This window comes from Acanthopagrus latus, chromosome 3, assembly GCF_904848185.1.
Source record: "Acanthopagrus latus isolate v.2019 chromosome 3, fAcaLat1.1, whole genome shotgun sequence".
In the NCBI taxonomy this organism is placed as follows: domain Eukaryota; kingdom Metazoa; phylum Chordata; class Actinopteri; order Spariformes; family Sparidae; genus Acanthopagrus; species Acanthopagrus latus.
In genome coordinates, this window is record NC_051041.1 from 20,443,962 (window position 1) to 20,460,188 (window position 16,227).

The 16,227-nt window shown below is 43.8% G+C and overlaps 1 protein-coding gene across 3 annotated transcripts in view; it reads left to right on the forward strand.

Moving 5' to 3' along the window:
• trit1 (tRNA isopentenyltransferase 1) overlaps positions 1-5,725 on the forward strand; it is a 39,526-nt gene extending 33,801 nt beyond the window's left edge. For all 3 annotated transcript variants that reach the window (XM_037093747.1, XM_037093746.1, XM_037093748.1), the window contains 3 exons: positions 2,382-2,491; positions 3,536-3,653; positions 4,073-5,725. In XM_037093747.1, the coding sequence (XP_036949642.1) occupies positions 2,382-2,491; positions 3,536-3,653; positions 4,073-4,299 (455 nt within the window). In that variant the 3' untranslated portion in view covers positions 4,300-5,725. The remainder of the gene's footprint in view (positions 1-2,381; positions 2,492-3,535; positions 3,654-4,072) is intronic.
• The last annotated feature ends 10,502 nt before the right edge of the window (positions 5,726-16,227 follow it).

The window sequence follows — 16,227 nt, forward strand, 5'->3', positions numbered from 1 at the left end:
GTAGATCCAGCTTTTGTGTGAATTTGTAGCTGCCCTGGCAGTGTCAGTCCACCACTGAGGTCCAGACTGAGATGACTCAAGAGCTATTTAAAGGATTGCGATGACATTTTTTTGATGAGTGAAAAGACGTTAAAAACTGTTTTAAAGTGAAGGCTTTCTCTCTAACTCATTGACAACGTTCATTAAATGTTCACATTTAAACCACGTGGATATGCAAATATTAGCTTTCAACCAAGAAATATGCCTGTGGATTCTTCACCAAGCTTCAAAATGACTTTTATTTGCACATGGTAGAGGATGAAAATGTCACCGAGTCACTGAGGGGGTCAGGAATTAAACCACCAATCTGCTGATGGACAGCGGTTCTGCTTCTTGAGCCAGAACTGCTCCATGTGCTTAAAGCATTTAAAGCCTCATTTTTATTTCCTCAGCTTGTGCACATTACTTTATTACTAATAGGGTTATTAGTGGAGGCTTCTTGCTGGCAGCAGACAGACTGTGGTTTCATATTTGAATATGTTGAAATTCGTCTTCCTGTCTACCACATTTCACCAACCAGAATCATATGAACTGAGCATATTATTAGAATGATTACACAAACGTATGTTTTGCGACACGCTGATGATTTTCTAAATCAATTTTAAAATCCTGTCCACGTGGCTATAAATAGCAAACATTAGCATGCTTACATGCTAAGCTGATGAACATGGTAAACATTATACCTACTAAACATTAGCATGAACATTGACTTTTAGCTAATACAACCGAACAGAGCTGCTAGCTCGGCTGGAAGTGTTTTGGTTAACTTCCTGTCCGTTTTGCAGTGAGCAGTCTCCATCTTCTCCACGTCTCCACAGTTGCATGACTCCCTTCTTATTTTTTTCCCATGGCAGTTCTCCTTTCTTTCCTTCAAGCATTTTTCATCACTTTGTCCGTTTGGCAGCACAAGCCGCCACAGGTAGCAATAAATTGCTATGTTTCTCTGTCCCACCATTGCTGGTGTTGGTACCAGAACAGGAGGATCCTGCTCTGACCGTCCACCAGCACACAGGACCGCCTCTGTATGGCGTTCCTGATTGGATAAAGTGTGCAGGGACACCAGAACATCTCTTTCTGCATGAGCTGGGGAGGAGAGATGTGGGTGGCTAACCAAACACTCTGTAACAGTTGGAATAAAGAGCTACTTAACACCCATTTTGATAAGAAAATTTTGCTCACTGCAGCTTTAAACAAAATGTATGCTTGATTCACGCGGCGTTCGATAGGCCTGACGTAGATGCAGTAACTATGGCTTAGGTTTTGATACATCATTCAGCATTGTATTTCAGCCATTGATATCGCCGCTGTAACACTAACGGTGTATCATGTGGTGAAGCATCAGGGCCAAAAGTATAAATCAAGTCCAGGTTTAGCATCCTCAGTCATGTTGAAGCACACCATTGTTGTTCTCCTCTTATTATGTTGTGTATCCGCATCACTTTTTATTTTTCCTGTATTTTCTACGCACATAATTTCCAATTTCTAATGATTTGTAGCTCTATAGATTTATTGTGTGCATGAAATCTGTCTTTGTTCACGCGCGGTCGAAGTCACTTTCTCTGCGAGTCGGACACACCTTTGTTGTCTGTGCATCTGCATGTCTTTGGTCAGTGCAGGGCAGGAGTTCGTGATGCAGACAGACAGACAGACAGACAGACAGACAGTCAGACAGACAGACGAGCAGGGCCGGGTCTGGTGCTGCTGTTTAGTGCTGAGGCCTGGCCTGGAGACTGCTGACTGATGCAAAATAGAAACACGGGGGTGGAACGGTTGGAGGAAGAGAGAGAGAGCGAGGGAGAGAGGGAGGGAGAGGGAGTGAGTGAAAGCCGAAGCGAGACTGATGGCAAGACAGAGAGGAAGAGAGATGGTGCGCAAGAGAGAAGGGTGGGAGGAAGGAGGGAGAGAGGGAGAGACATTATCGAGCCAGTGTGAGTCAGCAGGTTGACGGAGCTTCAGGGTGGGGCTCCGACACATCGCTGCTACTGTAAATTTTAACCAGATTGTACAGGATTCAGCCAGACGTCCAGCTCGCCCCCTCTGATATAACGTCGCCCACTTTAGAGCCTCCTTGTTTTACAAAGAATGTCAAATATTCAGCTGCACAGTTAGCAAGTAGCGTGTAGCTGTGTTATTTTTCCTCATCACTACGTTGGCTGTCTGTAAGAAACCTGAACTCAAAGACATTGTTGAGAAATTTTTGTCACGTTCACGACTTAACTGTGGTTGTTGGAAGTTGCCAGAATGTTGTTGTCATGAGCTTTTTCCTCAAGTCCGCCTAAGATGAATAACTGGTGGAAACGCTGACCTGACTGTGTGTGTTTGACGTGTGTGTGTGCGTGTAGGACCAGGGGACAACGTGCCGGCGGTGTTCGGCCTGGATGCGACAGACGTGTCGAGGTGGGAGGAGACGGTGCTGAACCCTGCACTGCAGATACTGGACAGTCTCAGCAAGGTGGGGCCTCCGTTAGTCCGAGCTAGCCTCCGCCCGTCAGCAGCTTTCATCTGCCGGCCGGAATGAAATGATACTTCCTTTTGTTCCGCTACACTACAAACTTCCATTGCTAACTTTGCTGTTTTCTCCATCCCTTTACTTTCCTCTTGTGCTTCATGTGTTCTGTTCTGCCTCACCTCGCACTTTTCCTTCCTCCGCTCCCTCCTTGTGTGTCCGTCTGTAACTTTTCCTCGCGTCCCTCTGTACTTTGCATTCCTTCCTCCTTTTGTGTTTATTTTACATGTATTTATATTTAGATTTAATCGAACTCTTTCAACATTTTGTTCATTTGTTCCTAGATTTCACTGTCGCTCGCACCTGTTTTCCTCTCATTCTGTTATTCTAACAGCTTCCTTTCATAACTGACCCCAAGCTTTGCCTCATTTTGCGTTTATATCCTCCTCCGTAGGTATAGCCAAGCCACTATTTCATAAATATGCTATAAAAGGAACCCTGTGGAGTTTTGCCACAATAGAAGAAACAAGCTTTTTACAAATGGCTCGCTGTTGTGTTTGTATTCTAAAGAGAAAGTGTTACGTGTACCTGTGTTATTCACATCCTGCCACTGGTTTGACACAATTTCAGTGATTGACAGATTGTGGCAGAAAAAAAAAGAGTGCCACTGTAGAAATCCACCGACAAAGGAAGTGAAGAAGAAGACTGCTAGCTAGCAAACAGGGATTTCAACAGTAAATCTGATACTCGATTTTTGAGGCCTGTGCCGATAAATAAGACGGTACACACAGATTTTTAGCCATGATCCCTCAGATTGGTCACAAACAAATGACTTCAACATGTTTATCAGACCAGCTACACACTTCTGTTGGTCGCAGTGCACTGATGTTGACGACAACTGTGTTATTTTAAAATTAAATAATTTTATTGTGTTGAACGTAAATTCTTTACAGATTGAAAATCTGATACCGTGATAGCTCGAGTACACACAGTGTCTTTCAGGGATTAATACTGAATGTAAGACTGAAGCCGTTATGCTCAATCAATCAGGGCGAGGAGCCGGCTATTGCGCCAATCAGAGTGCAGGGGGCGGAGCTGAGAAACAAACGGAGCCACCACTCATGCGACTTCTGCGACAAAGTGATCATCGGTGACCTGGAGTGGACAGGTGAGGCTGTCAGACCACATCGCTCTAAATCACACGTCATTCATTTCACTTCAACTGTATCAGCTGAAATCTCTTTGTGTTGTCTGTCTATCAGGGTTTCCATGTTGAAAAGATTTGCCAGTCCAAGCAATCAGGAAGATATCAATGTGCAGCTTTGAGTATAATATCAAATGTTGTTACCCATTTTCTTGACGGAGGCCGTCTCAGTTTCCTGGATTCAGGGACAACTAATATGTTAATTATAAGAGCTTTCCAAGGGCTAAAAAATGCCATAGTGCCTTAGAAAGTGGGGAACAACTGGGAACAAGTTTCAATTTTTTCTGACTCGTAACTCATTTTCAGTCACAATCCTCAACTTTGACTTAGATCAGAGAGTGTCTCCTGCAGAATATATCCAATTTTACTTCCTTTAACTGCAGCTCACCTGAAGTCCAAAAAGCATCACTATCATGTGAGGAAGAGGATGAAGTCCGATCCAGCTTGTGACCAGCCCCAGGTTCCCGCTGCTCCCCCAGCCTCTGCTGCAGAGACTGCAGAGGGCCTCTCAGAGGACTCTTGTGCAACTGTTGCCTCAGGCTGCGGTGAAACCTCTCTGGAGTCTTCCCAAGACACCAGGACAACACACAAGGAAGCTGTGACATTATGAGAGTCGCGCTGGCTCTGGACTACACACACGCTCATTCAGGTTTCCAGCACGGTTCTGCACTAACAGCTGGATGTTTCCTTCCAGTCCTTGCAGGGCTGCTTGTTGCAACTCATAGAGCTGAACTGAACTTTTTTCTCTTTGATTGTGCTGCACAGTCTCCTAGTTTGTCAAAGTATTTGCTTTGATTGGGATTACAGACCATCCTTCCCCTTGTGGAAGGGAAGAGTTTGTTCCTGGGCTCCGAGCATGAATCCTTTAAGTGGTTCTTTTTTGTATCAGATATGTGAATGGTTAGAGTCGCATTATCCCAGTTCTTCAACGTATTTGAAGTATTTTGCATTAGAAAAGGTTAATAGAATCAGCAACACTTCCAAAATAATGCCTTGATTTTAGATAGAAAAATGCTCGATTAGATGTTGTTTTTTCCTTTTCCATAAAAAAAGTTTCAGCTCACTTGATTGAAGTTGGAAACACTTTTTCCGTATAAATTCTTAAATAGTGAAACATTTAACTCAGGTGACTGATCAGCTGTTTCCGTCCTGACTGAAGCTTCCACTCTGCTGAAAATGTTTTCCCTTAAGATGTGCAAAACATTGGAATTGAAGCCTGGCTATTGTGGATCCAAAAGGATAAATGGGCTGTTTTATTTTGTGTACAGCCAAAGAAATATCATTTTTAAAGACTTCTATTTATGTGTATTTTTTTTGCCATTGCCTGGAAACCAAATGAAAATTTATTTTTCTGCTCTTGCAAACTGTGCCTTAAATTTCATACTGTTACATAATGTTTGCACTTCAGGTTTAAAGTCCACATGAAACAGCCAGAAGAATGCTACTCGCTTCGGCGTAGTTGTGCGTTTCCTGTCAAGCCCGCTAACCTTGGACAGGAAGCTCCCAGAGAACACAGCCGGACCAGGTCAGAGCAGCACAGCCTCCCAGAAGACAAAGAGAATAAAGTACTGAGGTGCAGGTTTTGTCAGGTTTGGCCAGCGACAAAAAATATTATTGTTGGACAAATAATTAATATATACTTGCGAGTGCAGAATGAGTAATCAGCATTTTTAATGATTTTCTGAGAAGTTAATAACTAAAATACCATAAAACATTCCTACAGAACAGCTTTGTGTCCACTGTTGGGCCTGATGCTGGTGTAAAGGTGAGATATGGAGCAAGATGTGTGGAAAAAACACAATTTCTAACTTCATTTTGATTGTTGATGATGTGTTTGATGTGTCACCGCAGTGAAAAGGGAAAACCCAAAATATTGTGTGTGAGAGGTTTTCACATGACCTCAGCTGTAGTTTTAATCTTTATCTCGGTGAGATCTCATTGGCAACCTTAGACAGCCCACAGTATTGTTCTCTGTTTGCCTGCTGCCAGCCTGTTTTACTGTCATTAAAAACGTTCTCCAGCTCTTTGTTTGATAATGACTAGTCACCTGATTTGCTGTTGTCTTTCAGTGAGGCTTAGCTGAGCTCATTTCTGCTCTGTGGTACAAACCACTGACTCAGGCGGCGAGGAGGAGAGAGTGTTTTCACAGCAGTGATTGCAGGTCTCTGTTTATCCAGCAGCATGTCACACCGCTTTCAAACCGAGGTGTGCCCGCCTGCTGTAAAACCACTTACACAATACCTGGCATCGCTCCAAAGGCCTCGATTGGCGCTCCCTTTCCCTCTGCTCACCTGCCACTTTTTCCTCTCACCAGGACAACACCCCCCTGTTTCTAAGAGTCACACAATTGTTCCGCAATCCCGGCCAACACTCCATCATCTCTTTCTCTAAGCCTTCACTCCCAGTCTAAGAAGTATTCTTTCAGGACTAGTTTAGTTCACAGGCTCCCAGTGTTTGACCTCATCCACATGACTAAAAATATTTCCAGCCATATAATAGCTGGAAATGTGTGTGTTTGTGTGTGTGTGTGTGTGTGTGTGTGTGTGTGTGTGTGTGTGTGTGTGTGTGTGTGTGTGAGAGAAAGAGAGAGAGTGTGTGTGTGTGTGTGTCCCACATTCCCTCTTTCCAAACTGGGTCAGGCCTCAAGCTCACTAGGGGTTTACCATGCAGTACGAGAGTCACACTGATAGCAAAGGTCACTGTGCAACTGGTGTCTGGTTTTTATAACCCTCTCTGTGTTTGGATAGTTTGTCTTTCTGTCCTTCTGTTCAATATTTTTTGGGCCTCTTTGGAGACAGACGTGTCTGTAGGTATCGTGTTTTTCTGGTTGTATGTCCGTCTATCGTCATCAGGCCTGTTCTGGTGAATGAGATATCTCAGGAACACTGTGAGGGAACTGCTTCACAGTCGTCACAAACGTTCACTCAGACTCGGGGTGATTTCAGAATGTGGCGGTCAGAGGTCAGTGTGGCTGTTCACATGTAGTATCAACATGCATTTTGAGTGATCTGATCACAAGTGGACAGCTTTCGGTCCTTGCAGTAAATTGCGTCTCGACATGCATCTTGAGTGACCACTTCTATATGCAAATATGCACATCACTGGAACAAACGGATACGTTTTTTTTTTACACAAAGAAAGAAATATCTTAAGGTATGATGTTTGCCGAATTGACAACAAGGCTGAAATAGTTAAGAATGTGTTGTAGTTAGCGTTTCACACTGTTGATAAAGTTTCTCCTAATGCAATAAGTCTCAAAATGTTGCGTTTTTTCAAGGGAGTCTGGGGAATTGTTTCTCCTCAGGTGGCAGAGACGTGTCATTTATTGGTTTCTGCTTCTGTCTTTTGTTGTAAGAGTTGACAAGGAAACTCTTAATGTGTTCTTAATACACCAGATTTACATGATTGTGCCCATGATTCAGATTTTACTGTAGCCTCTTAACAGAAATTGCGAAGTTTCTTCTCATGTGACAACTCTTGCTATCACACTATATATTTATACTGCGGTAACTAGTTCAGTGGTTAGTTGAAAAAGACGGTGCTTTCACAAATGTGTGCAGCTCAGATTCTCTGTGATCTGACGGAGGCGTAACACTGTGAGGTGGTAATCCTAGTTGGAACTGTTTTCATTTCCCTCTTGTGATGTTTGTTTTCTCTAATGACATAATCGAGCACAATGCGAGTGATCTTTGAAAAAAAAAATAATGTTTTCAGTCACCTGATTCACTTTGGCAGCTTCATGTGTGTTATGTTCTTATCTCAAGCTCCTCAACGAGGCCAGCCTGGCACCTCCAGGCACTGCTGAATCACTCACTCACATTTAAAAAGGGAAGCTTGCGCAATTCAATGACATAAGGCTTCAGCCCCTTGAACTGCACATACACACACTATTAGAAGTAGAGAACTAGGGCAGCAGCCATGGTCACAAGGCTAATTAGTGATTTGCGCACCGCGAAGGCGTGGATCATCTACGGAGACACACACACACACACACTCATGCACATACGCATTGAGTGAACTCATTAGCTGCAGACAACGAGCGCAAAGAATCAACACACTGAACCAGCTTTGAAATGGGAAACCTGCAACGATGGCCTCCTACACACACACGTGAATAAATGTTCTGATAGTTTTCTGCTTTCTTGAGTATTGGATGAGCTGACCGTGCTACTTGAGCAGTCTGCGTGTGTGTGTGTGTGTGTGTGTGTGTGTGTGTGTGTGTGTGTGTGTGTGTGTGTGTGTTTGTATGTATAGCTGCATCACTCAGCGAGCCGCGCAATAATTCACCCAGTCTGAGCGCTCCCTTTCTGTCTCTCCCTCTCTCAGTCCAGTCCTGCTGTATGGCAGCTCAGTTTGCTGTATATGTTCACAGAGCACACAGTGTCCTATGCATGAGGCCCTCTGTGGGGTAACTGCAGGCTGGCTTATGTAACATGCTACAGCCTATAGATGCTTGTTGTCTGCGTCTGGCTCGGTTGCGGTGGAGTTTTGGCCTCTGGTGCCGCCGTCGTCGCTGCGAACAGCAAGACCTTCGACTCGACATCAGCTTCTCTCTGCATCACTGTGCCATTGACCTGTCAGTTATCACCTTGTCTGTTACCATGATCAATATGTTAGAATGGTGTTTGTGTGATTTGGTGCTGAAAAGATGGATCAGCAGGAAATTAGTCGGTTTCGATTGTCAATAAATTGTTTAAGACCGCTATGAGAAAAACTACATCAGCAAACAATGTGGACATTCTCTGTTCTCCCTGTTTTAGAGTCAGTTTATTTTAATGTCTTTTAAAGATGTCATTGTAGGTGAAGGGTTACGTGATGGGCATGTTTCACTCATTTTGCTCAAGCTGGAGGAAAATAAGGTCCCAGAACACTGTTTGAGAAAGCCAGAAAGGTGGCAGGGTCAGTCAAATATAAACAAAGGTAAACAGTATAAACTTGTATTGTCCTTTAAGATCAGATTGTTTAAGTCAAGAGAGTTTGTTTGTTTAGCTGTTTAGGCATGAAAAAAAATCAGTCAATGAAGCTCTCTCTCTCTTCTGATTAGAATTTCTTCCCTAAAACTACGTAGTGCACCTTTAACTAACTGATAAACTAATGACGTTAGCCTCAGCTTTACTATGTGTTTAGTGCTATATATGATATGTTTGTAATGCTTATTTGTATTGGGAAAAGTTTGTAGCATAAACTGCCACACAGCACAGCATTTATAGCCAAAGCGATGCTGATCGCTAATTGGCTGTTCCAAAATACACAAAACTCCTCAAATGCAAAACATTCTTGGAAGAGAACAATACAAAACGCAAACTGTAATACAACACAACAAAACACTGTAAAAAAAAAACAAAAAAACAAAAACACAAATGACAAGATAATTTATGTATTAGCTTGCTATCATGCTAAACTGACATTTCTAACATGGAAAACATATTTTCTAAACATCAGTATTTAGACCCTGCGCCTGAGCTGGCGATGTGTTTCTAGCGACAGTGTGATCTTTAGCTTACAGAGCTGCTAGTATGGCTGTCGATCCTTAGCCTTGGTGATATTTACATGATTAACTGGTAACCTAATCAACAGAGTAATCTTAATTTTATTGTTAGATTGTTTCACATTTTGTGACCTTTTCCCAACAGTAAAAGAAGAGGACTGATACCACTGTGTAGTGTACGATAAATGTGTCACTATAGCTAGCCGCAATCTTGTTTTTATACTTAATTTTCTTATGTATTCAACAATAGACAGTCAGTGAGCTTTGGGAGTGCTGGTAGAAGGGTTTTTGTCACGGTTGGATGGAGCCAGGTTAGCTGTTTTCCTCTGTTTTCCTTCCTTTACAATAAGCTTGATAGCTTCCGATTTAGCGTGAAGATGTGAGAGTGGGATCTATCTTGTCATCTAACTCCCAAGAAAGCAAAGCAAATAAGTGGTGTCAAACTATTAACAACATCACACTGGTTATCTAGAAGTAAAAAGACTTGATGAACACTTTTAACATTTGTCTCCCACCGTGCGCCTCTGACACTTCACAGAGCCGGTTGTTGTTGAACTCCATAACACCTCTCCGCCTCAGAGCGCTGCTGTAGTAGTGTGTCATCCAGTGACTGTGCGTCTAGGTAATTTGAAGTCCACTTAATCCTAATCTCTAATCCCATTTGACTAAACATTCTCTGCCATCTGGCTCCCGCCGAGACAAAAAAAACACACTCACACGCACCTGCATGCAGACAGACAGACAGACAGACACGCAGCTAATCAGATAGAGCGGCAGTTGTGGTCGAAGACGCTGTTGACTCGACTGCAGAGGAGGACCTTTTTTATTTATGAGAAATATCAGTAGTGCCGATGTGGAGGGTTAAAGATAAGACAGAAGGCCAGAACACTAGACACCACACAGTCTGATAATCTCACAGGAGAAGTTTTCGGAACGTGAAGGCCTTAGTGAAGAATGTGAAGCTTTTTTTTTTTTTTTTACCCCACTTGAGGACGCAGCAAAGAGGTCAACCATCAGACTGCCAGCTGACGTGTGCATGAATTAATGCGAGCTTGATCCTGACTGCAGAGTTGAACGAGTTCTCTCATTTATGTTTTCTAATTTTGTGGAAGTTTGACGCGCGTGCGTGTGTCGCTCTGCATGCGAGCTTCCTCTGTTCAGGGTCAGTGTTTTGCGGCCTGTCAGGAAGAGGACAGAGACAATTCAGAACTCGGCAGTTGCGTAACCAAGTGAGAAGCACAACACTGTCAGGTGTGACTCAATCAGAGGGGAGAGCATTGTGTTTTTCTGTGTGTGTGTGTGTGTGTGAGAGAGACGTCACATGCTTCTATTGCATGTTTCATATTGGCAACATAATAAGAAACACACCAGACAACCTCTCTGTCCACTAGTGTAACAGCTGTATGCAGTGTGGATTAAACACACACACACACACACACACACACACACACACACACACACACACACACACATATGGCCGGGGCTGCACCATATCAGATGAGTGTGTTGCAGCCTAATCCGGCCCAGAGACGACGTTTCGATGCGATCTGATGTATGCATCCAGCGCCAAGTGCAGACCATCATTTATTGATGCGTGTGTGTGAGTGTGTGTCTGCCTCTATAGGGACGAACGAGGTTCACCGAGTTTATGCAGCTCCCTCTCTCTCTTTTTGTCACGCTGTCTGGCTCCTGTGGTCGCCGCCGTGTGCGAAAAAAGCGGCAGAAGGACGGGGCGAGGCAGAGATGTGATGAGATGTGAACAGCCTCTAAGGAAAGTGTCATAGGTGCAGTGTATGCATGGCCTCCTATAGCCTCTCCGTCTCTCTCTCTCTTTCTCTCTCTCTCTGCTGCATATTTCCTGCCTGGTTATGTAACGCGGGGGCCGTTCCGTACTTTTTTTCCCCCTCCTTCTTCTTCTTCTTCTTCTTCTTCTTCTTCTTCTTCTTCTGCTACCCTCCCCAATCCAGTGCATGACATGCCTTCCTGTTTTTCCAGCAACCCAGTGAACTCTTTTCCCGGGGCAACACTTAGGTGGACACACACACACACACGCACATAGAGGACGTACTGTTGGCACGTATTGTAAGAAATGTGCTTATTTTAGACAAAGCTGCTCACTCTCCACGTATTGTGTCTGGTGGGCTACATAAATGTCATTGTCTCACTCCTCACACACTTGTGTGCGTGCATTTCCCTTTTTTTCCCGCACACGCATGCGTGTGCGCACACACACACACAAACACACACACAAACACACACAGACACTCCTGTCCATTTCATCTCTCATTTCTCTGCCTGTCCACTTGTTTTCACCTTTGGTCTCAGGCAGGAAATGGGAGTGCCAGCCCAACACGGACCAACAATGCCGCCTGGCTGCCTGTTGTGTGCGTGTGTATATGTGTGTGTGCTATTTATTGCATGTGTGAACAGGGAGCAATGTACTCTCTGCAGTGTACTGTAAGTGAGACAAAGAGTGTGTGTGTGTGTGTGTCTGGATTTCTCCATTGTCAGAGGCTTAAGCGCTGGAGCCGGCTTTTTCCCGCCAGTGCGGTGTTTTGTGGGAGGGGTTTTGGCTGGGCTCAGCAGCAACAAAGACCCGGAGCTTCCCGCCCGATATGCAAATAGGCCCACGGTGGGCGTGTCCAGGAGCCTCCCCTACTGCGGCGCTTAACGATTTCACTGCCAGAGCGCAGGGCAGCACGGTGCAGGCAGGCTGTGTGTGATTCTTTTAGTTACCCTGCCCTCAGAACAAAGAGCAAAGTGTCGAGAGGCCAGTTTGATTTAGGACTTTCAAACACGACACCGTCTTATTTCACGAAACACCAATTTCCACAGGATTTCAGAACCGAGTACGTGGAAAACCTTTTGCCAGATCAATGACATGAGCTGCTGGAACCCTCCGTTCTTCACACTGTCACAGAAATGAAAGTTGAACTCGTGAGCGTTACATTACATTAGAGACCCTGTTCGAGACAGCATCTAATGATTAGAAAACAAAGTGGGACCCACATTTGAAGCTGCTTTAATTAGTGTTTATGTTTTAAAGGAACAGTTTCAAAAGATTTTAGAAAATTACTCTGCCATTATCTGCTCCACCACATGCCACTGGAGAGTCGGGTGAAGTTTCGCACGCCACACTCATTTCTGGAGCTTCACAGCTCATCCTAAACAACTGAAGTCAGTGGAGGCTTGTTTTAAAATAAGCCTCCATTGACCTCACCTGGTGTAACACAAGTCTCGGGAAGCCTAGACATCAAGAATTAATTTGAAAAGATGCTATTTACAGCCTCAAGCTTGTGTACCCACCTCAAAAGCTTTTACATGTGACCTTGCAGCGGCTACAGTGAAGATTTCAGCCTTAATGGTGTAAATAACATCTTTTCAAATCAGTTTGGTATCCTGGGGCCTCCAGAGACTCGGATTATGTCAGATGAGCTGAAAAAAGCCATTTTCATTTTTTTTTCTTTTTTTTTTTTTTTCACATTTTAAAAATGACAACTTTGCACATTCCCCTGCTTAAGTGTCCTTCAGTGTCAGGCATTAGTTTTCAGCACAAAACAGCCGACCTGCTGGTGAATGCAACGTAGCATTTAGCTGCTGAAAAGCTCCGTATTACCCTCACAAGGCTGTGGAGACCAAAAACAGATCCACAAAGAATGTAAATATTGCACGTTAGGCACAAGCACAACCCCACAAATATTGATGCTTCATTGTTCTCCTGAAAGAAAACAAAAATAGGCAACTGTGTAATAACACGTTTGCTCTTCAAATTGTTGTGCTGCTCCCAAATGGCCAGAAAATCAAACGAATACTGGTTAAATCAAATTACCACCAAACCAGCTGACAACAGGGGCTTTCAGGAAGCATATTTGCTGTTGATTTTAACCCACTGATGATGATAAATGGAAAGCTGCTGTCTTGAACTGTCAGCGGGATACATCTTTGTTTTTATCCAGCTGTGCTTCATGCACTGCATTTTTACGGTACGGAACTTTTCTGGAGACAGCTTTCAAATGCATCTGATCATTTGGCTGCACGGCTGATCAGCGACGGGGGCGTCACACATTACAAGATCACACAGGGATGAAGCCATCTCCAAACATCGTCTGCGAGTGAAAAACCAGGGCTAACATCCTGTAGTGTGATCAGAGACACTGAGATCAGTGGATGTATATGACCTGAAGTATTGATCATCCTGAAGCAACACCATGTTACTGTTAAAGCGATTCAGGAGACAGACAGTTGGCTCAGACCCGAATCTTTCATCACCGGGGAATGAGACGCAACTACAACTCTCTCCTTTAAATCTGATCCATCTGCCATTTAAAAAGCACAGTACACATGTAGTCTCTGCTTTGTTTAGGACACCGTGTACTGAAAAGTTCTTGCACACTTGAGACAAAAACAAGTGGCTGCTCACCTGAACATGTTCTAAATTTAAACTACCTCAGTCGCATCGTGCTACTGATTCTTCAGTAACACATCTCAAACCTGCTGCATAACCCCGCTAACTTTTACTGATATTGAAAAACAGACGTGTGTGTGTGTGCGCGTGTGTGTGTGCAGCAGCTCACAGCTCACTCATGTCCTAAGCGTGTTATGCAACCAGACGTAACATTAGATGGCATGTAGAGCGGCAGCAGCTGCTGGATACACACATGTGCTCGCACACACATCCTCTTCAGACAAAGGGCCCTGTTGTAAAGAAGCTGTGCACTTCAACATGCTAAGCAGCAGAGAGGAGGGGTCTCCACATGGTTGCGCACACACACACACACACACACACACACACACACACACACATGCCTCACACTGAATATTTCAGATATTCATGCTCCATTTGTGCATTAAAAACCACAGTATATCATTGTAACGCAGTGTGTCTCATATCTGCGGCAGATAACACAGTCGTGGAATTGACTTTATGTTCTTGAATGTGAGAAGGAGTTAATTAAGCACCTCTGCTATGCTGCGTTCCAAGTGCTACTCATGCAACACTTTAGACTGAATGGTACAGCATCCAAAATGGGTGATGAGAGGATCATTTTATAGATAACACGGTGTAATCTTACTGTTTAGAAATACCTGTTGTTACTCTGAGATAAGGTATTTGATTATAAATGATCACATCTATGACTAGCGTGTGTTTGACACTTAATCATGTATCTAAAAGCTGTATCAGCCTGTAAAGCAGGGCTGGCCAGAGTCTGCCCCGAGGGCGAAAGTTGGAGCGCCTGAATGTTTATTTTGACCCACCAAGATGTTTGATGTCAAAAATATGATGTGGAATCTCATTCAGAGACATTCAGTCTTAAAGACAGCAGAGAAAACATTTTAGACCAATAGGCTTTTTTCTCACTTGCCTCTCTGGGCTTCTGTATGTAGTATGATTTTGCATCTTAACAACTCAATAGGTGTTTACTTTTGGCCCGTGGTCCACCATCAAGTTTTAGCCTTCCAAGGATAAAGTGTTCCACACCCCTTCTTTAAAGGGCACCTGTTATTCTTTTCTTTGTTGTGTGGTGTCCTTTAGTGTATTGTATAGGTTTTTGTGCATGTAAAAGATCTGTGAGGTTGAAAAGGTCAAAGTCCGCACCAACAGGAGCTCGTCTCTGCCACAGGAAACACTGATCCTGAAGTGTCTGAAACGCCTCGTCTCTTGCCCTGCTGGTAGCTCCACTGGCCTTTAATTCCGTGACTTTGTGACATTGGACTACATCACCATGACACAAATTGGCAACATTTATGCCTAAATACAAGATAAAAGTGCAGTTGAAAACTGACCAGAGATGTGTGAGCTGACCAATCGGAGCAGTGTTCAAGAGAAGGGCCTTAAAGAGAAAGGGTTAGAGTTAGAATATAACAAATATAACCAGGTGTTTCACATGCAGCTTAATTAAGAGCACAAGCAGAAATCTGTTGTTTCAAGTTATTGTTTGTGTTGCTGGAGTTTGGACCTCCTCTGCTGACAAACATTACCAGTCTCGTGACAGAAAGGAACTGAATGAAAACATGTATTTGTATGAATGTTGTGTCTCTCCAAAGTCACCAAACAGCCAACACTGAAAGATTAAAGCGATCAGATGTGTTACACAGAAGTGTTGCCCGGCAGTTGGTAACCGTGCCTAACGACACCCCGGCTCATTTACATCGCGGCCTGGCGTGGACGAAAACTTTCTTGTGACGTGAATCGTGCGATGGGTGGTGATCTCTGCAGTGAGGTGTGTGAGAGGGAGACAAAGAGGGAAAAAGACTGTTTTTGTTGTGCCTGTGTCTGTGGCGACTCTGAGTTGAGTTGAGTTGAGGGCGGGAGGGGAAGCCAACGGAGTGAAACTGCTGTTGAATGTATCACACACACTGTTTGGCTGATAAGGTGTTCCTTCCTCGAGGCAGTTAACGGTTAATAGCTGATCCGTTTGGGCCGAGCCTGCTGCTGCTGCCGCGCGCCTTGAAGAGGGAAGGAGACAAGGCAGGGGGGGAATTTGAGAAAACGCTTCAGGGGATTTTTGGGGGGATTATCTGAGATTGCTTCAACTGTCGGAATTTATCTGAAGAGAAAACACTCCTGACCCTGAGCCAGACAAAAACAACAACAGTCTTTTTTTAATTTTTTTTTTTATAACTCATTGTCTCATCACCTGTTCACTGCTGCTGTTGTGGCGGCTCCAGCTACATTATGATACCATAAAACTTACCTTGGTGTTTTATATTTGCATGTTTTACTCCCTCATTTCAGTATGACACTTCTTGCACATGAATTCTGCATTATAAAAGCCCAGGCTATTGAAAAGGTGTGCGAGAGGTGCTAACCCTGAAATAATTCCACTCGTCTGGGTTTTAATGAGTTTTAACGTCCCACGCTGGAGGCTTGACCACCTTGACGAGAGTAAATGTCCACTGAACACTTATAAAAACGTATTTCTGGCGCCAAAGTGAAAATCTACAGTTCATTTGGTTAAAAACGCCTGCCTCAACTCAAGTGTTTTTCAGTTTGGTTTTTTTTTTTTTTTTACGTTGCCTGCTTATCTGGTGTGACTTTCTGTTATTCTG